At 46.3% G+C, this 27,137-nt stretch overlaps 1 protein-coding gene across 1 annotated transcript in view; it reads left to right on the forward strand.

Moving 5' to 3' along the window:
• TSPAN5 (tetraspanin 5) overlaps positions 1–27,137 on the forward strand; it is a 482,577-nt gene that overhangs the window by 399,151 nt on the left and 56,289 nt on the right. Inside the window, exon 4 of the mRNA XM_069630543.1 lies at positions 22,183–22,353. Within this exon, the coding sequence (XP_069486644.1) occupies positions 22,183–22,353 (171 nt within the window). The remainder of the gene's footprint in view (positions 1–22,182; positions 22,354–27,137) is intronic.

Consider the following 27,137-nt stretch of genomic DNA (forward strand, 5'->3'; position numbering starts at 1 on the left):
GGTGCAAGAGGCAGCAATATGCGGAGGTTCTCTAGGGAACGAGCACGCTGATATTAGGAACAGGAAGAATTGCTGTGGGAATAGTGGATGGGTAAGGAAAAGGTACATAACATAGGTCCTTCAGTAGACAGGCGGTAGTAGGTGGTAAGAGCAGCAAGTCTGATACGATGCAAAATATATCCAGGAAGAGAATAGCCATAGGTGCTCCGTATCTTTACAGGTACAGTGTGTGGTTCAGGGCATTAGGGCAGCCTGCAGAGCTATAACGGGAGAGTGCTTGGAAGAAAGGAAAGACCAGGCAAGCAGTCAGATTTCTATTTTAGATGTGAATGCAACTTGGTGAAAGGCTTCGGATAGCAGGGAGTTGACATGCATCTGGAAGATAAAGCATGAGAGGCATAAGGCAGACCAGGTAACAAGATTTCAAGAGCACAAACTGATTGAGAACAAGTTTAGGAGGCAATTGCAGAAGCAATTTTGGGAGTTGAGGTGTGGCTTCTTGACCAAGTAAGGGAGGAAAGGAGTAGTGCATTGATTAGGTTAGCGAAATGAAAAGGAATGACGATGGCACAGGATATAAGAGGGTTGAGCAAATTAAAAAGCAGATGAACTGGCAGTTACTGTTAAGCCAGATTTGAGAAAATATCGATTCACATGTTCCCGGGTTCGAAGCATGGAGACAGTGCAAAGGAGAAGCCAGGGGCTCTGACCGGCCTGAACGGGGCAAGACCTTTTCAGATCAGACCTTCTCTGAGGATCTTCTGCAGGGAGCAAAGGCGATGGCGGCAGGGAGTAGTGCCCAATCCTGTCCCACCTGTCCTTTGGATGGTGGATTCCCATACAGGGAGCAGGCAGGCCACGAGTGGTCTGGCCTGCTGAAAGCTTTCTAAAGCTCCTTGCTGCAGTGAAGCCGGAGCAGCATGTCCCCAGCCAGGGGATTGGAGGTCAAGGGAGCAAGGCAAGACCGAGTGGCGAGGTACTGGCCCTTTTCAACATGGCTCTCTTGCTCCGAACTTGACGGGTCTTGTCCTGGAACCCTTTGAACATCTTGCCCGGTGTTTTGATTATTGATTCCTTAGTTGTGTACTCTGATGCTTGAGGGCCCTCCTTGGTGAAGGGTATACCGCGTCTCCTAGTGGATACCGAGCCAGTGAGATCCCTCCTGAAAGATCAGTCCCTTGTGGCACGCATCTGTCACAGAAGGATGGGAGGTTCAGACAACTCGCCACTCAACCAAAATGTATTTGGTGCAACCCCCAAAACCCTTCATAATGTGGTGCTTTAATCATTTCATGTTTTATTAATATTACTTAATCTAGTTTAAAGATCCCCCCCCATCATTTTTTCCAGGACTTGGAAACCCATCTATGATTTACAGTGGAGGAGGTGTTCGTGATTTTGGGCCGCGCCAACCTGTTGACTGTTAAATGCACCCCTCTGTATAAAGGGCAGGCTGAACATTTTGGCTCCCTAGAGCGTGTTTGCGAGTACCTCTGCCCCAGTTTAACAGAAAGGTACCAGTCCTAGTGAGGCCCATACCGTCAACCATCTAAATGTGTATGGCAGCCTGTGAAGAATAGGAGCAAGCACACCCAGAAAGCCAACCGGATATAGAGTATGCACAGCCCTGTGAACACACCAGCATGCATTTCATGTTACTTGTAGGGTGTCCTGACCCACGTTTAAGCTACCCTGCTACAACATTTGGTGCTGTGGGCTTAGGAAATTCAAGATGGCGGAAAACCCACATGTGCGCCGAAATCCAGGAAAGCTGCGCAGTTGTGCGCACACCAAAATGGTTACCTAACTTGCCACCCACCAGGGTAAAGAAAGGTCTTTGTTAACAAAATCCACTTTTACTGATGTCAAAAAGTTGCTGAAATCGTGACTCATTGGACCACTTTAAAGATTCAACCCTTTTTGTGGGGTTCCACATAACCATCTTACTGTAAGGAGCCCCATCAAAACAATGTTAAGCAAGGATTTACTACCATGTAAGAACCATTCCTGTTTAGAATGCATTAATCCAAGAAAATCCCAAAAATGGGTGCAGTACCAGTACTCACCACTATCCAAAAGCCGGCGTTTTAAAACCCACTGTGTGTTTTTCTGAAGGCAAGCAAAATGCCTATTTCAAACCTTGCAACATGTGCAAAATATTCACTGAACACCAGCAGACATTTGGCAGAATGGAGTTTTGTGTGCCTACAAAATCTGGGAAATGAAGAGCCCAAAAACAATGCTTATAACAAAAATGCTATGGAGTCAGCAGCTTAAGCCTAACTGCAACTGGATTTAAAACCACCAAAATCGAAAATGTTAAATTAAATGAGTGACCTATGTTTGGTGTCACATGCCTTTGTAACTGTTGAAATGTCATAGTTTTGCACTTAGAATCAGCATTCTAGCTGCATGTGTAAAATTACAAGTTATTTTAAAAGCAACAAAAGTTAGCTGAAGGTCTGGCTTAAGGAACTTGATTTTGCCTAGCAACTACCCATCAGGAGTGAAACTTGAGTCACCACTGTGTTCCCAGGCCAACCTTCCTTTTGCTGCCCAAGCTAAGGATATGCCATCTATCTGATAATTGAATTATCTGTGCTCTGCAAGAGAGTGAACAAAGCCCTCTTCACTCAGGCAAAGGTTTTTATTACCGCAGTCGTAAATTGTAGCTTCCTCTTGGCAGGAGCTGGGAGGAGCACTGCCTGTGAGAGCAAGCTGGCTTGGCAGAACTGGAAAGAACCAGAAATTCAACCTTGTGCTGAGGGTAAACCACACCCCTTTGGGGCCAGAACATAACTTTAAAAAGATGAATAACTCATAGAGTGGACATGTGAAAATTTTATAAATGATACCATAATTCTTGTGATTTTTCTGCCCACAGTTTAAGACGTGGTAGGAACCGGTGGTATGTTCGGGGAGGTTTTAGCGGAAAAGTGGATATTACTCTAAATGTGTGCATGTTAAAAATCTGAAACTTCATCAATTAATGTCCATACCCCCTGCGCACATGTATGTAAAGTTGGGTCCATGTCAGAAATTGAAAAAGCAGTTAAAAAGTCAATTATGTACCCTCTTTGAATGCGAGCTCCTAGAATGAGCAGATTTGGACATAGACATGGCTAAATTCAGCCACACCATGTATATGGAATTTTAAACAAATGTGTACCTGTGCAAATATGTTTTTAGGTCAGATATAGATTATGTGTAAAGTTGACAGGGGTGGGTTCTCTGTATCATAAACAGACCTCATCATGATGACACTTCATTTCATTCCCCCAATCAAGTAAGGAATGAAAATTTGACCAATGACGAATGAGAGGGGCAAGTCTAGTGATGCAACACACACACCCATTCTCAAGAAACAGATAAAAGCAGAGAGTCAGGACACATAGAGACATTCAATTTCATCTGCCGCTGGAAGCCCTGCCGGAAAAATCCATACTTACCTCCATCAAACTCCAGAAAGCCAAACTAGAGACTTCAATCTATCCAGAGCAGAGACCAGACCAGAGAGAAAGCAGTGCTGTGCCTAGCAGAGACCAGACCAGAGAGAAAGCAGTGCTGTGCCTAGCAGAGACCAGGCGCTGTGAGCAGAATCCGGAAAGACCTGACCAGACTGAAGATCGTGACCAAGTCGCTTTCCTGTTCAAAATCTCTTGTGAGTACTTAGCAAAACTCAGAACACATCTCTTAGTTTAAATTCATATAATTCAATCTATTTAACCTAAGTAGAACTGCCTCCTATCTGTCACCTGTCATTTCTAGTAAAATTTGTCATTTTGAAAAAGTGTGCGTTTAAAATTTACAAAACCAAAAACGACCTTTACTAAATTACTCATATCTCCGCAACCGTTTGGGCTAGAGACTTGCAATAACTTTCATTTGGAAGCTGAGATCCCAGGCTTTCCTAGGACCCCAAAACGGTAGAGATAGTCCTTGCGGTTCCTTTGTAATAGCGCTCGGCGCATCCGCGAATTTTGCCGCGATTTGCAATTTCTTCACATGTAAAAAAACTGCTGCTGCCTGATTTCATTTGCCAGAAATTCGTTTAACCTGCTAACTATCCCTGCATCATTGCTAGTGTGAGCCTGGACTAATATTAACTAGATACCACTCATCCTGAACCTCTAAAAGGGAATTAAGAGCGTTTCCAGCATATTTCTCATTCATTGCTAGCACCTATCAAAGCATTTGGGCCTGTGTTTTCAAAACTCCTATCTGTTTTCTGTAAGCTTGCTGGGATTGAACTGAATCACATTTGATTGCATTTCTGAGAACTGTGTGTTTCCTTCCATTTCCTTGCCTTGCATCAAGGGGGGGAGGGGATTGCCAGCGAAAAGTGATTACATTGTTTTGTTGAAATCATATTGAGTATTTCTATACTGCATTTCATTCATTCAACCTTGCATCCATTTGAACTCTATAAAGCATTTTGTACCACCTTCTTCTTTTGTTCCTATTTACCAGTGTGCTACCTTATCCATTTCATGTCCACTCATTAGTGATTATAAGAAGTGTGTTAGTGCCAGATTCTCTGTTGTTAATCTTTATCATATTAGATTAAGGGTGATATTCAATTATTAATTTATTATAAGTGTGATCTATATATCTATTGTTAAATTATCAAATAAACCTTTTAAACTTGCAAAACAGAACTACTTCTTGGCTCAGTGGGGTCAGGGGGATTCCAAGAGAGGGGTGTTATATAGGGGTAGTCATCCAGAACGCATGAACTGGACCTAAAGATATATCAATAAGGGTTTTCATTCAGTATTCTAGACTAGGCGTTAACTTGGCTGTAGTGCTGAATTGAATCCTCTTACAAAGTGGGGGCTCGAGCCGAGACGTTGGGTTAGATTTACCAGTTGTGCAGCTTAATACAGTGTGCTAACTGACGGGATACATACACCCGGTAGGATCACCACGCTGCATTACGCTGTGAAGCATTCCTCAAAAGGGACACTCCAAGAAAAGTTCTGTTCTGCAAAAATAAAATACTAACTTCTGTAAGTCAGGACAGAGACCAATCTCTAGAATGACGACCTTAGTAGACATGAAAATAGCCAGAGAGCACCTCTTGCATAAGCTATTTGTGAGAGGTGAATGGACCGAACAGGGCCAGGATGTGTGGTTGCAGGCCATCACACAACAGGTCACTGAAACAGGGTCAGATATATATAGAGATCAGGGTCCCTTACATGTGGCCCTGAGTGAACTATATATGGCTCCTAAAGCCAAAGAGGAACACAATAAGATCGCCAGGATAGCAGCATACCTGTACCTATATATGGGAGACATGCAGGATAGATGTGCTGAAAGCCAAAATCTGGCAAATAGGCAACAGATGGCATTACAGAAGGTCCAATCTGATCTGGACTCTTCTGAGCAGAGGCTGCAGAGGAGCCAGGAGTCAGAAAATGACAGCAGACTGTACATTACTAAAATAAAGGAGGATATGGATCTGCTGCAAAAGGAAAAGTCAGAACAGGATACTAGATTTCTGGCCCTGCAGAAGGAGCACCAAGACAGTTTGGACTCCTTACTGCAGAGCCAGAAAAAGCTGGAGCAACAGATCAATTTCAACAGGGCATGCACAGAGCAGGTAGCCACCCTGCAAATCCAACTAGACAGAGAGAAAGAGGAGAGCAATAAACTGATCCTGAAAGACCTGGATACCCAGGCAGAGTTTGATCAGGAGCGCCAGAAAGCTGGTGCCTTCCAAAGGCAAAGGGACGACCTGGCGGCACAAATGCAGGCTCTTGCATTGCAACAGGGAGCAGGGGCGGATAGAGATGAGGTTCGCGGGGAAAGGGAAACTCCGGAGCATAACCTCAGGAGCCCTCGTACCAGAGGCCCTCATACCTCTCAGTCCCTGGACTCTGCCACCCCCATGTTCCCTGGCGCACATGAGCACAGGGCCACAGGGATGGCAGATTACTATCCAGCTAAGAGTATGGGGCTCATAGGCCAGAACCACTCAGGAATGGAGGGGTGGGCATCCGGGTATGGGCACCCAAGTACAATACAGTTCAGTGGGGAACCCCAGGAGAGTAGGCCCATTAAGGGCATCCTGAAAACCTCTGCCCAGTTAGGTCAGTGGAGGGGGTACCCATCAAATCCTGACAGCAAGGAGGAATCTGAAGACTCCTCTGAACTGCGCAGGACACAGGAGACCAGGTCCCCACATTCTGCCAGCCATTCCCAGGCTCGCAGAATCCGGGAAAACCTGGAAGAACAGACGGGAACCTCTGGGAGCAGTGCCTCTGAGTCCGACGAAGAATGGACAAGGGTTACCCGAACCAAAAAGGCCAATAAGGCAAAAAGGGCCTTGCTCAAGGACCCCTTAAAGCAGATTAAGGCGATCAGGAGCGTCATCACGCCTTACCATAAGAACGCTAAGTATTCTGTTTGGGAGCACTTAGAGTTGTTTGAACAAATGATGGAGACTTTCCATTTGAAGGACAGCCAAAGCTGCATTCAATATGTAAAGTGGACCTTCTCCCCGGAATACTCCAGTTTCTTTGCGGGGCTGGAGGACCAAAATCATTTAAGATGGTCCACCTATAAGGCGGCCATCCTGAAACATTTTTCTGTTCACAGAAATCCTCAAGAGGCTCGCAAGGCAGCCTACAATTTGCAATGTGGGGAGGATCAGGCCCCACAAGAATTTGTGCAGGAGTTAAAGCGGGCTTTTGCACAGACCACAAGAAGGGTGCGCACGGATAGCCGTGAATTTATAAACACGTTTTTCCATGCCTTGCCCAAATATATCATGACCCAGCTCGTGAGGGATTTTCACGAGAAAAGATCTTTAGACTGGGTCATTGAACAGGCTACCCGCATCTATGAGGTGCAGAAGCCCATAGAAAATAAAAGCAATGCCCAGAAAAACCCCAAAGCCAACAGCACCCCTGCTGCTGCCAAGGTGGCAGAGGTAAAGGTCACCCCCGTTTTGGATTTGGAGATGGGGGGGCCTAAAAACCTACCTGCACCTAATAATGCTAGGCCCAGAAGGTCCTCGGGCCAGTCGCAGACAGGGAGCCAGGGAGGCAGCCCCACAAATGGGGTCCCTCGCTCTCCTGACTATGTAAGTCCTCGCTACAAAGGTAACAGACCCATCCTGGGTTATGTGTGGACTCCTCCAGCCCAAGGGGGGGGATCCAGCCAAGCACCTAACCCAGGGAACTTCCCTCCAAACTTCCCACAGGAGGGCAGAAATTTACCAAACCCTGGGCAGAACTTTTTCCCCAGATATCCACCCGACTTCCAACCCCAAAATCATCCATCCTTCTTTCCTCAATTCCCTGAGCCCAGACCACTGAATCCGGGAGAGGGGAGGCCAAGGGTGGAGGGGTACCAAAATCTTCCCAACCAGGGGTACTACCAGAGGAGGGACAGCTACCCTTCCCGGGATCAGCCCAGGGGAGAAAACAGGGCCCTGTATCAGCCTGAGCGGGTTTCCCAGTTAGAGCGCCAGGTTCAAAACATGGCGCGGGATATGGGTCATATACTGAGGGCACAGCAGAACCCTCAGATCAGCATGCCGGCGCAGAACGCACCCAACTCTGGACCTGGTGCTCCAGAACAATGACGGGGGCAGCACCCCGATAAATCACCGGTTCCCAGGGAGGAGGCACAAAGGGAAGGGGGGTGTAAAGCCTTGGAGGAAGCTTCCTTCCTCACTTGTAAACAGCCCCTGGAAACCCAGGAACCGGAAACGAAATCTCTTGCCCCTGAAAGTCTGCCTCCTAAGGAGCAGAGGGGGGGTAGGAGAAACAAAAGACCCAAACAGACTCAGTTTGAGGAGGAGGTACAGATCTTCCAATTTGAGGGAGAGGGATCCTCAGAGGATCCTGGGAAAAGGATCTTCTCCTTCAGAGAGGGGGGAACTCCTCCCAAAGAAAAATGGGTCCCTAGGGATGCAAATCCAGACTGGGGAGATGTGGAGACTGAGCTACCGCCGCCCACCATCTCATCCCAGAACCAACAGCAAGAAAATCCCCTGGTTCAAACCCATCCTGGGGACTGCCTCCAAAAAGGGGGGGGCAGCCCAGAACCGGAACCAGGGGAACCCACAATGGCTCTGATCTCCAGTTGCCAACTTTTTCTTTCAGATTCCCAAGACTCTCCACAGAATTCTGCCCAAATCTCCTCGCTAGCGATGTCCAAAACCAGAAAATTAGCCCACCAGTTGTCCAAAAATGTACATTATCTGTGCCCCCTTGAGGAGAAGGAGGGAAGATATTATGCCCCGGTACAAGTACAGGGGCAGGGTACAATCTCGGCACTGGTGGACACTGGATCTCAAGCTACCCTTCTGTCCAGAAGGGCCTTTGATGAACTGAATGCAGGAAGGGGAGAGGATTACCAAATTCCTCTCACCTCTCTTCCGGGACAACTACAGAACTTTGACGGGAAGGAAATTCCCGTTGAGGGGACTGCAGACTTGGACATTAAAATTGGGCGACATAAGTTGAAACACCCGGTCATAGTTGTGACCCCAGAGGGCACCCCTTGTTTACTAGGGAATGACCTCCTGAGAAGGTTGTCACCCCTAATAGATTGCGTAAACAAGGTCCTCTGGACTCAGACTAGCCGACCCATAAAATTAAAACAGAGTGTCAACCATGTTAGTTTAAACGGCACCTGCCACATGGTTGAACAAAAATCTGACCAAGTAGAATTTCACTTCCAGAATAGCCAAATTCCAGACGTGACAGTAATAGCAGTAGGACAACAGACTGGTGATGGGGGGTCCTCTCTATTTCTGAAAATCAACCTTCCTTGCAGTCTAAAGTGGTATTCCACGCTGGAAGGAAACACTCTGAAATTCTATACCAATCCACAATCTGAAACTCCCACTCCTATAGTCCAGAAAGATGTGAAATCAGCTCAGAGCCTGGCTGATATTCAGCAAATTGGAGAGCAGTTGTTCATCCCGGTTCAGTTAAATGATGGGAAGGACTCTGTTCTCGCTCGAGTGTGTGTGAACAACGGTAAGAGCTTCATCAGCGAAGCCATGTTTCGCCAACTCCCAAAAGATCCAGCCATTCCCACCTTCAAACTGATAGACAAATGGGAAATGGACCTGGAAGCACCTAATTCCAAACATCTCCTGCCAAGCAGGTGTATGCTCAAAATCTCCATTGGCAACAAGAGCATAGTCCATAATTGTTGGGTCGTGCGAGACGTCACTGCCGCCTTTTACTTAGGCAGTGACATTCTCAATCGCTTTGCCATTAGTTTGGACCTAATAAACTTCAAAGCTTGGTCCCGATTAGCGGATAATCCCATGGGCTTTGATGATCCAGAAAAAGCATTTAGGTCAGCTCAATTGCTACCGTATGCAGTTGAAATTCAGGTTAAAGAGGAAGTCACCATCCCAGAAAGGACCCGACAATTCTCCCTGGAAGTGAAAGTTAAAAGGGGACAAGAGTTGAAAAACCCTGATGCTTACATACATCTAAATGCTTCTCTCCAACAGCAAGGGTTGGGGGTAAACCCAACACCATTAGTCAACATAGAACATGACACCATTCCAATAGAGGTGGATAACAGCGACTTAAAGAGTATTACTCTAGCCGCAGGCACCATTATTGGAATGGCGGTTGATGACCGACATTTCTCCATTGATCTTGTAAATGAACTGTTAGGACCAATCCCCAAGGACTGTTTTGACAGTGACAGGGAGGACGATACAACACCAGACAGGATTTTTACCCGGCATGGGGGGGAACTTCCTGGTGTACACTTCCTGCCCCTATGGTAAGGAAGATGTGACGTGTGACTTCAGGAGGGATGAGGTGATTTTCCAGGTCCATGAGGGCTGCCTTTCCCACCTGAAGCCTCCGGTCCAAATCAGCACTCTGACCAGGGACTTCTCCACCCAGCTGGAGGAGGCCGCGGAGATAGCCAAACCAGAAGTCTTTCCAGGCTTCAGGCAGATGGTGGAAGAGAGAGTCAACCTAGCTGATGCCTGTGTGACTCTGGAACAAAAGCAAAAGTTGAAACAAGTTTTCTTGGATTTCCAAGATCTCTTTGCGGTAGACTCATATGACTGTGGTCGCACCGACATCCACACCACAACAATCCCCACGGACCCTGGCATGACTCCAGTGTTTGTGAAGCAATATCGCTTGCCTCTCGCATCAATGGAGTCCCTTACTGAAATAATTAAGAACCTTGAGTCCCGGGGAATAATCCGTCCAGTCCACAGCACCTTCAATAATCCGGTGCTGGGAATATTGAAGCCAAACGGCCAGTGGAGACTCTGCGCTGACCTCAGGGAGCTCAACAAACGGGTCCATACTTCCCGATGGCCTCTGCCCTACATTGACCAAGGGCTGGCCCAGATCCAGGGGTCACAGGTATTCACTGCAATAGACCTGACCAATGGGTACTGGACCGTGCCTGTCAGTAGGGAGGACCAATACAAACTGGCTTTTACCTTTGGGGGCCAGCAGTACACATGGACCCGGACTCCCTTCGGATACCTTAACTCCGGTAATGAGTTCAATATTTTCCTACATAAGGCCATGCCCGACCTGGGTGCAAGGGGTAACCTGGCTTATGTAGATGATGTCCTCATCAAAAGTTCATCTGGGGAGGAACATATAGCGGAGATCCGTTATGTTCTGACACAGTTGAGGGCCGCCGGAGCAAAACTTTCCTTTCAGAAAGCACAGTGGTGTAGAACCCGTGTTAATTTCTTGGGGCATGAGATTACTCCTCAGGGTCTGTGTCCCCAGGAAAAGAAAGTGGAAGCCCTTCAGAAACTGAAAGACCCCACAACCCTGCGGGAACTAAGGAGCCTCCTTGGACTGACTAATTACAGCAGAAAGTTCATTGAGGGCTACGCAGAGATCACCAGACCCCTGATTCATCTCCTGAAGGGGGGGGTCAAGTGGGAATGGGGTCCAGAACAAGCCGAGGCAGTAAAACAACTCAAAAGAAGCCTCTCACAAGCGCCTTGCCTAGCTTACCCGGTCAGAAACAAGGAGTTCTTCCTGGAGACCGGGTTCTCTAGTACGTGCTTGACGGCAGTATTATATCAAAAGCATGACAAGGTCAATAAAGTAATCTCCTATGCGAGCAAAACTTTATCCTCTGTGGAGGAAAAATTCAACGATTGTGAGAAGGCACTCCTGGCAACGGTGTGGGCATTGAAGAATTACCGCCCGTTTATCCAGGGGGAACACATCATAGTGGAGACTCCACACCAGCCTCTGCAATATCTCCAAAGTGACAGAATCCGGGCCGGAAATGTGAGTAATTCCCGAATTACTTCCTGGATTCTGTCAATGCAAGGCTTTCCTGTGGAGGTCAGATATGGCCAAAACAAGAAGAGTCCCCTCGCGCAAGGTCTGGCTGACTTGCATGATTGTGCCAGAGAAAACTGTCTCGAGGACGAAAGTCTAAAAATAAAGGACAACATGGAGGCATACCTTAATTCCCCCCACAAAGTCTTTGAAGAAGACAAGTGTGAGGGAATGCCCACTGTGTATGTGGATGGATGCTCTTACCATGTCGACAACAACGGGGAGAAAGAACTGGTGGCCGGCGTAGGGAATGCATGGGTGAATGAGTCCCCAGAACCCTCCGCCGGATTCAAAATTGGTCCCCGAAGTAGTCAGGTGGCAGAATTGATGGCTGTGCATCAGGCCATCCTCACTGCTGTCCAACATCAACTCCACGAACTGGTCATAATCACAGATTCGGATTATGTACGGAACGGGTTCGTGGAACACCTGGTTAATTGGAAAACCAGAGGCATGTTATGTGCTAACAACAAACCCTTGAAACATGGGAAGTTGATCCAAAACATTGATGATCTGGTCAACTCGAATGAGATGACCATCTATTGGAAAAAGATCAAGGGTCATTCCAAAGTAGAGGGACCAGACAAAACTGGAAATGACTTAGCTGATCAGCTGGCCAAAACCGGGGCCATCCAAGGGGATCTAATTGAGATTGAGTCCCTATTGGGGGAAATCCAGGTCACTGCTATCACTAGGTCCCAGGCCAATGCTCACAACGACCTTTCAATTGCACAATGGAGTAAGGAGACCCCTGATGCTGATTTGATTACCGCTCAGAAGGGGGATCCAATAATTGGTAAATTTTACCAGCACCTTGAGGACCCTGAGAACTTTCCCCTGACGGATACCGATTACATTGGGAAAGAGGACCTAAGAGTGTTGATGAAATGTCCCAAAATGTTCCGGATCCAAGACGGTTTGTTGGTAAGGAAATCCAAAGCTGGCCACGATCAGTGGGTGGTTCCTACCTCATTCCGAAGCCTGATGTTAAGTCACGCCCATGATGCGGCCACTGCCGGTCATAGGGGGTTTCACACAACATTGGAAATCTTAAGAGAGGTTGCATACTGGCCACACATGGGGCAGGACCTCGACCAGTACCTGAAGGGTTGCCTTGTGTGTGCACAATTTCAGCCATCATCCCTCACACACCGGGCGCCTTTACAAAAGAGGGGAATGACACTGCCATGGTCAGATTTACAAATCGACTTTGTAGGCCCTGTGATTCGCTCGGCTAGGGGGAATAAGTACATGTTGACCGTGACATGCTTGTTTACCAAGTGGGTGGAATGTCTCCCAGCCCCAAACTGCAAGGCAGAAACGGCAGCTGCCTTGATGATTAACCACATCTTTTCCCGTTTTGGTCTACCTCAAAGGATTGAGTCAGACAGAGGTAGCCACTTCACCAGTGAAGTAATGACAAAGATGTGGGAGATACTGGGGGTCAAGAGAAAGCTGCATATTGCTTATAGACCAGCTTCTTCTGGGGCAGTAGAGAGATATAACCGGACAATTGTGAGCATATTAAAGAAGTTTGTGGCAGATTCTGGGCCAAGTTGGGATATCCGATTACCTCTGGTCCTAATGGCCATCAGATCTACCCCTTCATCTGCAACCAAAATGTCACCATTTGAATTGATGACTGGGCGCAAGATGGTGCTTCCTCAGCATTTGCTCTACAGGACCCAAGAGCAGACACTGATAAATGCCTCCACTACTCATGAGTATGTAGAGAATTTAAGGAAACACCTCCAACATGCTTTTGCTTATGCTCAGCGGAATCTAGAAAGATCGGCTGATAGCATGAAGACCCACTATGACCTGAAGACTTCCAGGAAGGAATATCAGGTGGGAGACCGGGTCTATCTATACAACTTCCAAAGGAACCAGGCCAAGCAGCGCAAATTTTTGCCTACATGGAAGGGACCATTTGAGATCATCGACAAGATCTCCCCTGTGGCCTACAAAATCCACATCCCCAAAGGTCCTTTGGCAGCGGGGGAAGACAAGTGGGTCCACATAAACCAGTTGCAATGTTGCCATCCCAGGCACACTCTGCAACAACTGGAGGAATCCTCTGGAATCCTAGCGGGTACTGTATCAGACTAATTCAGTTCCAATCATAAAACCTACCACATCTAGTCTCTAAAATATTGTGATTTACATGAAACTGTCTCTAGTGATGCTGTTTTTATTTTTTCAAAATAAGAATGTAATGTTTCGTGATGATAAAATGCATATGCTGCCCCACTATCTCAACAGTGGTGGAAAGACGTCTGAGTAGGTATTGCCGCTCTTCCTTTGTCGTCCTAGGAGAAAGAAGACCTGGAGACGGGCCAAGGAGGACGATCCGGAGACCGGGAGCAGAGACGCAACGGGCCCGGGGTACCGCCCAATCTTCCCATCAGGACCGGCGAGGAGAACTGATCGATCTGACCGGATGGAGAAGAAGATGCTGAACTGTGCCATCTACAGAAGAGGAAGAAGATTATGCGGACAGACCGGTGCGTGGGTCAAAACCCTTGGGCACGCGACTCCCCATCGACCCAAACTCAAAGTGCAGTCACGTGGGGGGGCTTGTAGGGTGTCCTGACCCACGTTTAAGCTACCCTGCTACAACATTTGGTGCTGTGGGCTTAGGAAATTCAAGATGGCGGAAAACCCACATGTGCGCCGAAATCCAGGAAAGCTGCGCAGTTGTGCGCACACCAAAATGGTTACCTAACTTGCCACCCACCAGGGTAAAGAAAGGTCTTTGTTAACAAAATCCACTTTTACTGATGTCAAAAAGTTGCTGAAATCGTGACTCATTGGACCACTTTAAAGATTCAACCCTTTTTGTGGGGTTCCACATAACCATCTTACTGTAAGGAGCCCCATCAAAACAATGTTAAGCAAGGATTTACTACCATGTAAGAACCATTCCTGTTTAGAATGCATTAATCCAAGAAAATCCCAAAAATGGGTGCAGTACCAGTACTCACCACTATCCAAAAGCCGGCGTTTTAAAACCCACTGTGTGTTTTTCTGAAGGCAAGCAAAATGCCTATTTCAAACCTTGCAACATGTGCAAAATATTCACTGAACACCAGCAGACATTTGGCAGAATGGAGTTTTGTGTGCCTACAAAATCTGGGAAATGAAGAGCCCAAAAACAATGCTTATAACAAAAATGCTATGGAGTCAGCAGCTTAAGCCTAACTGCAACTGGATTTAAAACCACCAAAATCGAAAATGTTAAATTAAATGAGTGACCTATGTTTGGTGTCACATGCCTTTGTAACTGTTGAAATGTCATAGTTTTGCACTTAGAATCAGCATTCTAGCTGCATGTGTAAAATTACAAGTTATTTTAAAAGCAACAAAAGTTAGCTGAAGGTCTGGCTTAAGGAACTTGATTTTGCCTAGCAACTACCCATCAGGAGTGAAACTTGAGTCACCACTGTGTTCCCAGGCCAACCTTCCTTTTGCTGCCCAAGCTAAGGATATGCCATCTATCTGATAATTGAATTATCTGTGCTCTGCAAGAGAGTGAACAAAGCCCTCTTCACTCAGGCAAAGGTTTTTATTACCGCAGTCGTAAATTGTAGCTTCCTCTTGGCAGGAGCTGGGAGGAGCACTGCCTGTGAGAGCAAGCTGGCTTGGCAGAACTGGAAAGAACCAGAAATTCAACCTTGTGCTGAGGGTAAACCACACCCCTTTGGGGCCAGAACATAACTTTAAAAAGATGAATAACTCATAGAGTGGACATGTGAAAATTTTATAAATGATACCATAATTCTTGTGATTTTTCTGCCCACAGTTTAAGACGTGGTAGGAACCGGTGGTATGTTCGGGGAGGTTTTAGCGGAAAAGTGGATATTACTCTAAATGTGTGCATGTTAAAAATCTGAAACTTCATCAATTAATGTCCATACCCCCTGCGCACATGTATGTAAAGTTGGGTCCATGTCAGAAATTGAAAAAGCAGTTAAAAAGTCAATTATGTACCCTCTTTGAATGCGAGCTCCTAGAATGAGCAGATTTGGACATAGACATGGCTAAATTCAGCCACACCATGTATATGGAATTTTAAACAAATGTGTACCTGTGCAAATATGTTTTTAGGTCAGATATAGATTATGTGTAAAGTTGACAGGGGTGGGTTCTCTGTATCATAAACAGACCTCATCATGATGACACTTCATTTCATTCCCCCAATCAAGTAAGGAATGAAAATTTGACCAATGACGAATGAGAGGGGCAAGTCTAGTGATGCAACACACACACCCATTCTCAAGAAACAGATAAAAGCAGAGAGTCAGGACACATAGAGACATTCAATTTCATCTGCCGCTGGAAGCCCTGCCGGAAAAATCCATACTTACCTCCATCAAACTCCAGAAAGCCAAACTAGAGACTTCAATCTATCCAGAGCAGAGACCAGACCAGAGAGAAAGCAGTGCTGTGCCTAGCAGAGACCAGACCAGAGAGAAAGCAGTGCTGTGCCTAGCAGAGACCAGACCAGAGAGAAAGCAGTGCTGTGCCTAGCAGAGACCAGGCGCTGTGAGCAGAATCCGGAAAGACCTGACCAGACTGAAGATCGTGACCAAGTCGCTTTCCTGTTCAAAATCTCTTGTGAGTACTTAGCAAAACTCAGAACACATCTCTTAGTTTAAATTCATATAATTCAATCTATTTAACCTAAGTAGAACTGCCTCCTATCTGTCACCTGTCATTTCTAGTAAAATTTGTCATTTTGAAAAAGTGTGCGTTTAAAATTTACAAAACCAAAAACGACCTTTACTAAATTACTCATATCTCCGCAACCGTTTGGGCTAGAGACTTGCAATAACTTTCATTTGGAAGCTGAGATCCCAGGCTTTCCTAGGACCCCAAAACGGTAGAGATAGTCCTTGCGGTTCCTTTGTAATAGCGCTCGGCGCATCCGCGAATTTTGCCGCGATTTGCAATTTCTTCACATGTAAAAAAACTGCTGCTGCCTGATTTCATTTGCCAGAAATTCGTTTAACCTGCTAACTATCCCTGCATCATTGCTAGTGTGAGCCTGGACTAATATTAACTAGATACCACTCATCCTGAACCTCTAAAAGGGAATTAAGAGCGTTTCCAGCATATTTCTCATTCATTGCTAGCACCTATCAAAGCATTTGGGCCTGTGTTTTCAAAACTCCTATCTGTTTTCTGTAAGCTTGCTGGGATTGAACTGAATCACATTTGATTGCATTTCTGAGAACTGTGTGTTTCCTTCCATTTCCTTGCCTTGCATCAAGGGGGGGAGGGGATTGCCAGCGAAAAGTGATTACATTGTTTTGTTGAAATCATATTGAGTATTTCTATACTGCATTTCATTCATTCAACCTTGCATCCATTTGAACTCTATAAAGCATTTTGTACCACCTTCTTCTTTTGTTCCTATTTACCAGTGTGCTACCTTATCCATTTCATGTCCACTCATTAGTGATTATAAGAAGTGTGTTAGTGCCAGATTCTCTGTTGTTAATCTTTATCATATTAGATTAAGGGTGATATTCAATTATTAATTTATTATAAGTGTGATCTATATATCTATTGTTAAATTATCAAATAAACCTTTTAAACTTGCAAAACAGAACTACTTCTTGGCTCAGTGGGGTCAGGGGGATTCCAAGAGAGGGGTGTTATATAGGGGTAGTCATCCAGAACGCATGAACTGGACCTAAAGATATATCAATAAGGGTTTTCATTCAGTATTCTAGACTAGGCGTTAACTTGGCTGTAGTGCTGAATTGAATCCTCTTACATACTGGCACGATGTGGCGTTTGAACCCATGATGGTGATATTTCTGTCAGATGTGTGTGTGACTTGGGTGCCTGAACCCCCCACTGTGAGCACATGGACATTGATGGCACATGTGATGAAGGAAACTGGCCATCATGCCTTCTCATATGGCGAGTGTGTATTGGGGAGCAGTAGACCAAAGAATCCCCCACTCGAAATGTGAGAACAACCCCGATGATGAGCATCGCTGGCTAATGCTGCCGCCCGGCTGGTGGCCCAGATCCACAACCATTAAGTTGCGTCACCAAGGCCGAATCTTTCATGATTCTCTCCCACGTAACTGCTGCGCGTCAGCCATGCAGCGATCCCTAACTTGGAACCTTTCTTGCGACGAGCACCAGTTCACATCTCTACAATCCCTGCACAACAAACTATTCGTTCCTTTCTCTTCAGTGGTATTGTGCAGTTGCCGGGGGCCACATAATTATTTGATGGGGATAGATTAGGCTCAACGAATATCCATCCTCTAAGTGGTTTCCACAGTCGGCTCTGCTCCTCCTGCATCATCTACATTGCCCAGTAACCACCACATGTTCCATTCAAGCACACATTGGCATATTTGCAGCCTTCTTCCATAAAGCAGGGGAAGTAGACGGAACTCCTAGAACGAGGTGATAACCTCAAAATACTGTTGGAACGAAGGCAGTCCCCGTCAACCAACCAAGAACGCAAGGCTAAAAACAAACGGTTAGCTCTTCGTTTCTAATGTGACAGAAATACGAAATCTCCTACACAGGCTTTGTGCGCCACAGTTCCAGGCAAGCAACACTTCAGAACCTTAGCACCTTCGAGCACCAAATGATCAATTCAAAAATATCATAAAAAGTAAAAGGGCAATCTGGTTTGTGTCGGCGTGGGCATCTGCTCGCCACATGAATGCAAACCCTTTGCTGCAACGCTACTGGGGGGAGGGGGCGTTTAAACGTTTTCCTTATTCCACACACGATAGGAGCCAAACCAAGTTTACTGTTAAAAGAGTGGTCTGGCCTGCTGAAAGCTTTCTAAAGTCTCAGACACTGAGTGAAGCAGGCCCTTTGCAGGGAGTCCTCCTTTCCCCCCTCAGACATTGGGCGATCAACGGAGCGGTAGGAGGAGCTCTACTTTTGCGTTCATGGTGCATAGAAAGAGGAAGACTATCCTTTTTTAAAAAAATAAATTGTTTTCCCTCCTATGTGTGGATGCACAGCAGAACTCTAGGATTCAGCGTTGAAGGCTTCCGCCTGCCTGAGGGCTAGAATGCACGTCCTAGAAGTTTGGAATCCAGCTGTGCTGTCTACCTCAGTGCTGCAGTTCTACCAACCCCACGCTCTGCGCATCAGTCTGCTGCCCTTTACGCCTCAGCGCTTCCTCTTGGTTGCCCATTGCTTTAGAAATGGCGCACCTGCTACAGCAGTGTGTGAGACATGCCTGCCTCCGCATGGCTCCAGCAGGTAGGACAGAAGGTCTGGGTTTTAAAACATGGTACTTCTCCTATAGCAAGGTTACTTCGACTTGCTTTCCTCCCACATGTGCCAGGGCACTTAGGCAGCCATATTGGGGGAAGGAGACCGCAACAGCCTCTGCTACCAGTTGTTTGCAGGCTACCAGGCTCTAAGATTTTAGCCTACTTTTACAAAGCAAACTTGCATAGAAACAAAGACAAGGAGGAAAAATTAAATAAGGCACGCTTAGTGTGACAAACGTTTATGTAAAGGGTGCAGATTACTTGAAGGGCACTGACTGAGGTTAGGGCCTGGATCAACCAGGGTTCTTAGAAATTAGCGCTGCATGAAATAGGGGTACCCTGATCAGTGTTCCCAATTTGGAATCAACAGTGCGCATGGGATAGCTAATGTCCAAATCTTGCCAATGGGGACGCATTGAGGAGGGGATGACACGGACTAGGATCCAGGAACCTTGGTGCCCTTCTGGTAATAGAATGGCAACGAAGACCCAGTGCTACAGGACTGTAGCCAATGAACCCCTGGACAATGAAGTGAGGGAATGGAAGACTTAAAGCACACATACGAATGAAAGCAGACCGAAGGCATTTATTACCGACGCCACGAAGGCCCGACAGAACTTTTACTAAATATTAATTTGCAAAATAAAATGCAAGATGAGTGCAAATAAAACACAGCACGCCAGAATAACGTTCAATTGGTAAACCTGTAAATCGGGGGGAGGGGGAGAAGTAGACCGTTTCAAATCAGCAGTGTATTCGGTATCCAATGGCAACCAAAGCTGTTCAGATGAAATACTGAACACTTCAACGTCACACATAAGAATTCTTAGAACACACTGTATTTTTTCACAACGGTCACTGAACATCCCGGTTTACTAGAAACTGCTTCATATGTTGTAGGCAAGGGACACTCCGCTTCAAAATGTGTTCTACTCCAGGGATCTGAATTTCTACATACGCATTTTCCCAAACGAACAGAGTCTGTGGGAACCACACACCCAATTACCTCTTATTATTCACCTACAACTTCACTATTGATGCTCAGCACCTGGGGCTTATTTGCAATAACTCCACTTATTTACACTCTTATTTGGAGACCTATGTGGGTGCGGGGGGGGGGAGGGGGGATGTTATGTGAACGGTGCTTGTTGGCCAAGTATAGGGCAACGGTACTCTGGGCAAATTTGACCGGGGGGTTACATTTGCTGTGTGTAGGACAGACGGGAGCTGAGCTCTACCACATGTCTGGGGGGGGGGGGGGGAACCTACTGGGCCCTCAGCAATCGGGAGACCCTTTGTTTCTCCTTTTGGTCTTCAGCGATAGCAGCTGGCAAGTGGCGATGAAGGGCAGCCATGACGACCTTCTCCTTAGAGGCTGGGGGGCCCCAGTTCACGGGATGTTCAGCCGTCGTGGCAGTATAGCAGATCTTCTTCCCTACGCCGCTTTGCTTTTCCGGCTTTGGAGATGGCACTGCTCTCCCACAGTTCTAGATTGGCAGCGGCAAAGCAGGGATACAGCTAACTCTGCATAGGACTGGACACGTAGGGCCAAAACCCCTAGCCGCAAGGCAACGGGACAAGGTCTAGCTCGGAGCATAACCGGATGAAAAAGCAGGCTCGCAAACAGGGTCTTGGACGCGCAGGGTGATGTAGCAACAGGCTTTGGACGGGCACAGAAGGTATGCCAGACCAGTCCTGGCTCATCTTTTCAAGGACTTGCAATCATACCAAGGACAGGTACATATGGATTCCTGAAAGAGTAATCGAGTACGGAAAACTTAAGTGTGGGTGCAATAATGGTACATTTGACCCGGTTTGTGACAGAAAAGCTAGTGAAGAAACAATGAGACGAAGTTACATAATGTTTTATAACATTGTTTTGATAAAATGTATTGAATAAAAAAATACACATATGCAAAGGGAACATTCAGGGCAGTATCTGGTCAAAGGAGGGGCACCCTCCTCCTCTTCCAGGTTACAGGAAGTCTGAAAAACAACTCAATATTACGTATAGGAGAACAATTCACAGGAAGCATGGTTTGCAATACGAGGATTCAATTTGAGCTGACAAACGAGCAAACGCATTGCAAAGGTGGTGGCCGAGGAAACACTTGTGTACAGGTGCACTATAAATGCCCTATCATATAGCATGGCTGTGGGGTTTCAGAGCTCTGTGCTGAGGAAAGTTCCAGCTCTGCTCAGTCATTGTCCATTGAAACACATTGCACGCTGGCCGTTCAAAGGCATGGGTGTCTGTATAGTTCACTGAACATTTAGAACGAACCCTATCTAATCATTCTTCTAATGTGAAAACACAGCTGTTCGTTCCCACATAAATCATTCCTTTGTCCCGCACTCTTCGAGCAGGCCCGGTCTGACTGCAGTTTCAGTCTCTGTACTGGCACGCAACGGTGTGACCCGCTGTCTGGGTTTGGGGGACCCACAGAACTGCCTCTGTGTTGCAGACGTACTGTTCGTACCACCTGTGTTTTGCAGTGTGCTACATTTGCAACAGTTGCACATGGTTCTTCAGAGTCCTGTGTGGTGTCTGCCTCACAGTAGTTTTGTGGGTGGGATGCCAGGTGAGTTCTACCCACAGCCAAGCGGCACCGCTGAAACCTTTTATGACTGACCACATAATGTCAAGACTGATGTGAGAATGCGGGACAAAGTGGTAACTAATCCTGTCTGGCTGCTCCCCTTCCTACCTCACCGAGCGATATAAAAAAATGTCAGCCGGTATCCATGATCTCTCGATCATAACCTCCTCATACCTCTCTGATTCGATTGTTGTTCTCCGTTAAACTGATTGCGTTCAGGCATCGGGGGCAATTTTCTGTGATAGTTTAAATCAATACCTGAAGATATTCCCTCCATTCCCTCCATGTTCAGAACCAAAAGCGGGGGATGCAAAGGGGTTGAAAAGACAAATCTCTGTTGTACCTCCGTTAGTGTGATTCGCTTGTTCAACAGATTTTGCTTTGATCCCATGTAGCTTGTAAGTTTCATTGCTTGGCTTGTTTGTGACATTACAAGTAATGCACAAAACAAAAACGAACAAAGCATCAAGAATAACACCAGGCCCCTTGGGGCGCAGTGCTGTTTTGTTATTAATTGATGCCAGATGTATTGAGCGCGACAGAATTCAAGGCTAACCATTCCCCGAACTCCTTCTCAGTACATAGAGATGTGGGCGAGAGCGTTAGTTTTTGAACCGCAGGCGGTTGGCTGGTGGCGGGCCATCAGCAGCCATTTATTAACATTACAATGATCCCTCGGAGCATGTTTCTTTACTGTGGATATTTATGGCGACAGATTCCCTTGGGATTCCGTTCGAATGAAGGCCCATGCATGGCAAGCTGTTGCACTCCGATGTGCTGGCCACAGTCCAGCGTATAGTTAAAAATAAGACTATACAAGAGAGACCATTGTGTATTGATGTTTGAGTTATGTTGTTGGTTTACAAAGTACCCTTCTATTTGGAAAAAGTACTGTATCACTTTTTTGTGTGCTAGATTCCCCCTGCAAATCCTTTTCCGCAACATGTCTGAGCGGCTCTAAGTAACCCTGTACGTGTCCTGTTGCTTTGTTTTTAGTTCTCTGTCTTCTTGGGCATTATTTTCTTCCTGGAGCTTACGGCCGGAGTGCTAGCCTTTGTCTTCAAAGACTGGCTCAAAGATCAGCTCTACTTTTTCATCAACAACAACATCCGGGCCTATCGAGATGACATCGATTTACAGAACCTTATAGACTTCACACAGGAATACGTAAGTTTAAATCCCCGTTTTCCTTTTGCTTCTCACGCCTTAGTTCTTTGTTTCACCATCCACGCTGTGACCTTACGGAGCTGGAGCTGCTTGTAGCGGATGTTCTTACTTTGTTCGATATGTCTGTATATTATGGGAAGATATTATGCTTCACAAAGAAGCAGTTTCATGAGATAAATTCAGTGGTGAGGGCAGTCCTGTGATCCAGATGCCTTAGCAGCAAAATGAGATCTGAACGATTAGCGAGTTGGCGGCAGGGAGGTAAGATTGCCCAGTGCCACCAATCTATGCTTTTCACTAGGACATACGATGTGTCCTGGATCAATGGCGAAGAGGGTACAGATGGGATCAGAATGTTACAACGTTGCTAGTAACTTTTTTTTTGCCAGGCAGAAGACACTGTGCAGTGACAGACTGCCTTATGGCCCAGCTCCATTTTAAGAGCTTTGTATGCACTCCTCGCTTTGTCTAACCCCATGGTCGTTTACCAGTCTAGTCTTCAATAAGTCAGTCAGTGGTGCAGCTAGTGTGGCAAAATGTGGTATGAACCTCCTGTAGTACCCTACAAACAGAAAAGCACAAACCTCTTAGGGATACGCAAGTAAAGGTATCTGACAGAGGGCTTATCAAGGCTGCAACACACTGTTCTCTACATAGCAGGCCAGATTTTTTTGTATGGGAGGCTCCCATGGTTGTCTACTTGGGGTTGATTTTAAGTTCTGTTTTGGGCAGCACTTCCAGAATCTGTCCCACATGGTAGAGCTGACTCTCACAATCCAGACTGTACACAATATGTCATCCAGGTAGGCTGCTGGGTAATCTTGGTGACGATTCAAGGTTTTATTCATGATTATCTGGAAAGTCGCATGGGCGCCATGCAACCCGAAAGGCAAGAATGTTAGTTGATATATACCAGGGGTGGTGAAGACTGTCTTCCTTGTCTTCTTCTTTTGTAGGTATCTGCCAGTATCATTTTGTAACATCGATGGTAGTGATGTACGTGGTTCTCCAAAGTGTTTCCAAAAGATCCTCTATTCGCGGCATGGGATATGCGTCAAACAAGGATATGCTGGTCAACAATCTGAAGTCCATGCAAAACCTGTTACTCCAGTCTGGTATTGGTACCAGCACTATTGGGGAGCACCACTCTCTATTGGAGGGCTTGATTCCCATTTTCAAAGTACATTGGAATTCTTTACTTGGAGCAGTTTTCTGTGCCATGGTTATTCTGTACAGCCATAGCTGGACTTCTTGTCCTGGTATGGTCTTTGTGCTGTGCATCGCCTCCCTTTTCTTTCCTTGGTTGGGTGGTGAATATGTCCTGGGATTTTTGAAGTGCCTTGTCCAATTGTTTCCTTTTCTGGTATCCCAATTGTAGATTTATGTTTACGCCTTAACGTTGGTGTTTTCATGGTGCATTTCTGCCAGTTCTGGGGTATCCCCCCTTAGCAGCGATATGTTTTGTGCTGGGCATGCCACTGTTTGAGTAGATTCGCATGATATGTCTGGACAGGATATATCCTGTCTTCTTGTCGCACCTGGTAACTGGCCCTACGGCCTTGTCTGTGGTGTAAGGCACTCTCCATGTTGCCAATAGTGTGTTCTCCAAGGTGGACAACAACACCATCACTTAATCCCCTGTGTGGAAGGTTTGCCGCCATGATCCCCTGTTATAATGGGTTTCTTGGATTCTTTGAGCCTTTTGAATATTTATGTGGGCTATCTCTCCACGTGTTGGGCTTGTTCTGGTGCGTATTGAGTAATTGTGATCTCACTGGATGGTTAGTGTTCCCACTCTTCTTTGAGTACATACAGAAGGGTTCTTGGATTCCTTCCCAGCAGGGGGCTAACCAGTGACTGACTGTGGGTTGTTCTGTAGAGTCATTACAATCAGGGGTATAATGCGATTCCAGTTGTGGTCTGTTGGCCTTATTGACTTCCTGAGCATCCGTTTAATCGTCTGTTTATATCTCTCCACAAATCTGTCTGTCTGTGGATGGTAGACTGGAGTCTTCAGATGTCTGATGTGAAGAACCTGGTAAACCTTTTTCTTCACTGTGGAGCTATAATTGGTTCCTTGGTCCATCACAATTTCTTTACGTATACCGACGCATCCTATGAAAGGTATGAGCACATTGCATACTTTGTGTGGCGATTCCCTGTAATGGGAATGCTTCGGGGTATTAAGTGGCATAGTCCACCACTACTGAGATTTGCACCCTCTACTAGTTGGCTCCAGCAGTCCCACTATGTCAATGTCTAAACTCCTATGTCCATCCCCCTTTCCTCCAGACTGTATCGGCGTCACTCACTAGGGACGGGAAATGAACCTGTTTCACCTGGAAAAAACATCTTTCCCATTAAATTTAACTGCGGGTGGGCCACGGCCACAGGAGTGTGTGCTTCCCTGATTCTGCCCACTGGCCCCACACCTCAGACCTCTTTTCCGTGGCAACCGGACCTGCCTCACCAACGCTGTGGTTGAGGCCTTTGGTGGCTGGTAATTACACGCGTGTTTAGTCTTCCCTAAGGATATTTGTCCCAGTAATTTTATCTTTATTTCATTTTCTTCTTCAGAATTGTTTTGTACACCGTCCACTCATGTCTCGCCCCTCCCTGGCTCATGTCGGCCGCAAAGGGTTTTTTCGTAGTTGCCCGGCCTGTGATGGTTCTTTCCCTACGTCAGACCCACACGCGCTCTGCTTCCGGTGCCTAGGCGAAGACAATGGCTGAGAAGGCTGTACAGTGTGCAACGCACTTACACCCCGGTCTCTGACGAACTGGCTGGCGAGGTGGAGAGAGCTGTTTGCCAGATCTCCTCCAGACCACATAAAGAAATAAGGGAAGTATCTTGTTCTTGAAAGCATGCCTCAAAGGTGACTACTTCCCGGGAAGCGACCTAGCGGGAGAGGCACAGTAGGCTCTGTTGCCAGCAAGGGTACCGAGGCTCAGTTAGCTACCAGCGCAGGGGGTCCACAGATCGTCCCAGTCCCTTAGCTGAGGGGCCACGTGGCTCTGATACCTGGCCAGTTCCTGAGGGGCTTTGCTCCTCCTGGTCCCTTAGCTCAGGGGCCATGCAGCTCTGATACCGGGCCAGTTCCTGAAGAGCTTTGCTCTGATACCAGGCTTATCCCTGAGGGGGCACCTAAACGCAGTGATAAAGGCACTACTGGCATGTCCGAGGGCAAAGAGCCTACCAGGTCTACACCTGAGGTGCAAGGCAGTCCTGAGCCTACGTGATCAGGCAAAAAGGCATAACTTGTTAACATTGTTAATGATTGTCAAACTGGCTTGGGAAAGACCAAGGTCAGATCCCCGGGCACTCCAGACTATTATCCTAAATCTGAGACTGCAACTCCTCCAGAGATCATGTTGCACCATTAGCAAGAGCCCTTTTCCTCTTCTTCCTTTTTCTTAGCGTCTTCACCTACCAAAGGTTTTTCTGACTAGATCATCACTGCCTATAGATATCTCCTATTTTTCAATGGCCTTATCGCTGTCCCAAAAGTTTCTTGCTTTCTTCCCGATTTCCCCCACTACAATTGCACAGCATTCTCTGCAAAGAAATGTCTTGTCTCTTGTTGTCTGCATAAGTTGATTATCTCAGTAAGGTTTGCGCCCTTCTATGCCTTCGCCTCCCTAAAGGTTCCCCCTGTTCTGCATTGATACACCCCACTTTGAGTAAGTTGCTGCAGTGCCCCTCACTAACAAATTCCACTCGCTCACCTGCAGTCTGTCTTTAAATCACTTAATCAACTTGATGATGAACAAGCATGCTGTTTCCCTGCTACTGAATGTATTCTCGTTTCTTTGCCTGACTCTGTTCGATGCTCCATGCAAACAAGTAAATTGGCACCTTAATCGACTTCAGCAGCATTAAACACTGTGGGCCATGTCGCCAATTATGCCTCCAGCATGCCAGAGGCTTTGTCGGAGCACTAGCTTAGTTCTCCTCTTCCCTCTTAGGCAGATCCCTGCCGAACTGCTCTCAACATATCGCCTTTGTTACCAAAATCGTATACAGTCTCATGAACTCTCAAGTGGAGCCTTGTATTTGATCAAATCCTTAGATTTTGCAATGCAGTCCTGTGCTAAATAAAGAACAGAGGTGAGTAGGCACCATGAAATGGCAATAGTAGATTATACAGTCAGAATCCTTGGACAATGCAAGCACTGTATCAGGAGCACTACAGTAACTCCAGTGGTGATCTGATTGTAACAAATTACTAAAGCGAACTAGCTATAGTGTGTGCTCACACATCGTCTGCGCTCCAGGCAAGGTATAATAAGTATTAAATCGCACTATTAGTTAAGTAATGCCTACTTTCATTGGTAATCAGAGTTTAAGACGGATGAAAACAGGAAAACGGAACAAAGCGGCCTATGCATTTCAGATACTTCGCTATCCTTCATCAGGGCTTTTCTGAAAATGGAGAAAGCTAAATCAGAATACCATGGAAATTAAACAGCACAGACCATGTAATTTCAAGTAAATCCACAAATAAAAAAACGAAAAAAATGGAAAGCCAAAAGACATTGGCAACAGTATCTACCCTAGTCTCTCTCACGCCCATCTTCAGACTGCATAGACTTCAAAACACTTCTACCCGATTCCTTCTAAACCACTTTTTTCTGTTGACTAAAATAATTCAAGTGACTTTGCTTCATTCATCACACCTTCCTTTAACCAGGCTGTTATTTTGTCATGTTTTGTTCCTGTACCACTTAACAGCAAGGCTAGGACTGGAGTTCATGCCTTCTTTGATCTGGCTGCCCTCCTCCGG

The sequence above is a fragment of the Ambystoma mexicanum genome, chromosome 6q (genome assembly GCF_040938575.1).
Source record: "Ambystoma mexicanum isolate Mex_15411 chromosome 6q, UKY_AmexF1_1, whole genome shotgun sequence".
NCBI lineage: Eukaryota > Metazoa > Chordata > Amphibia > Caudata > Ambystomatidae > Ambystoma > Ambystoma mexicanum.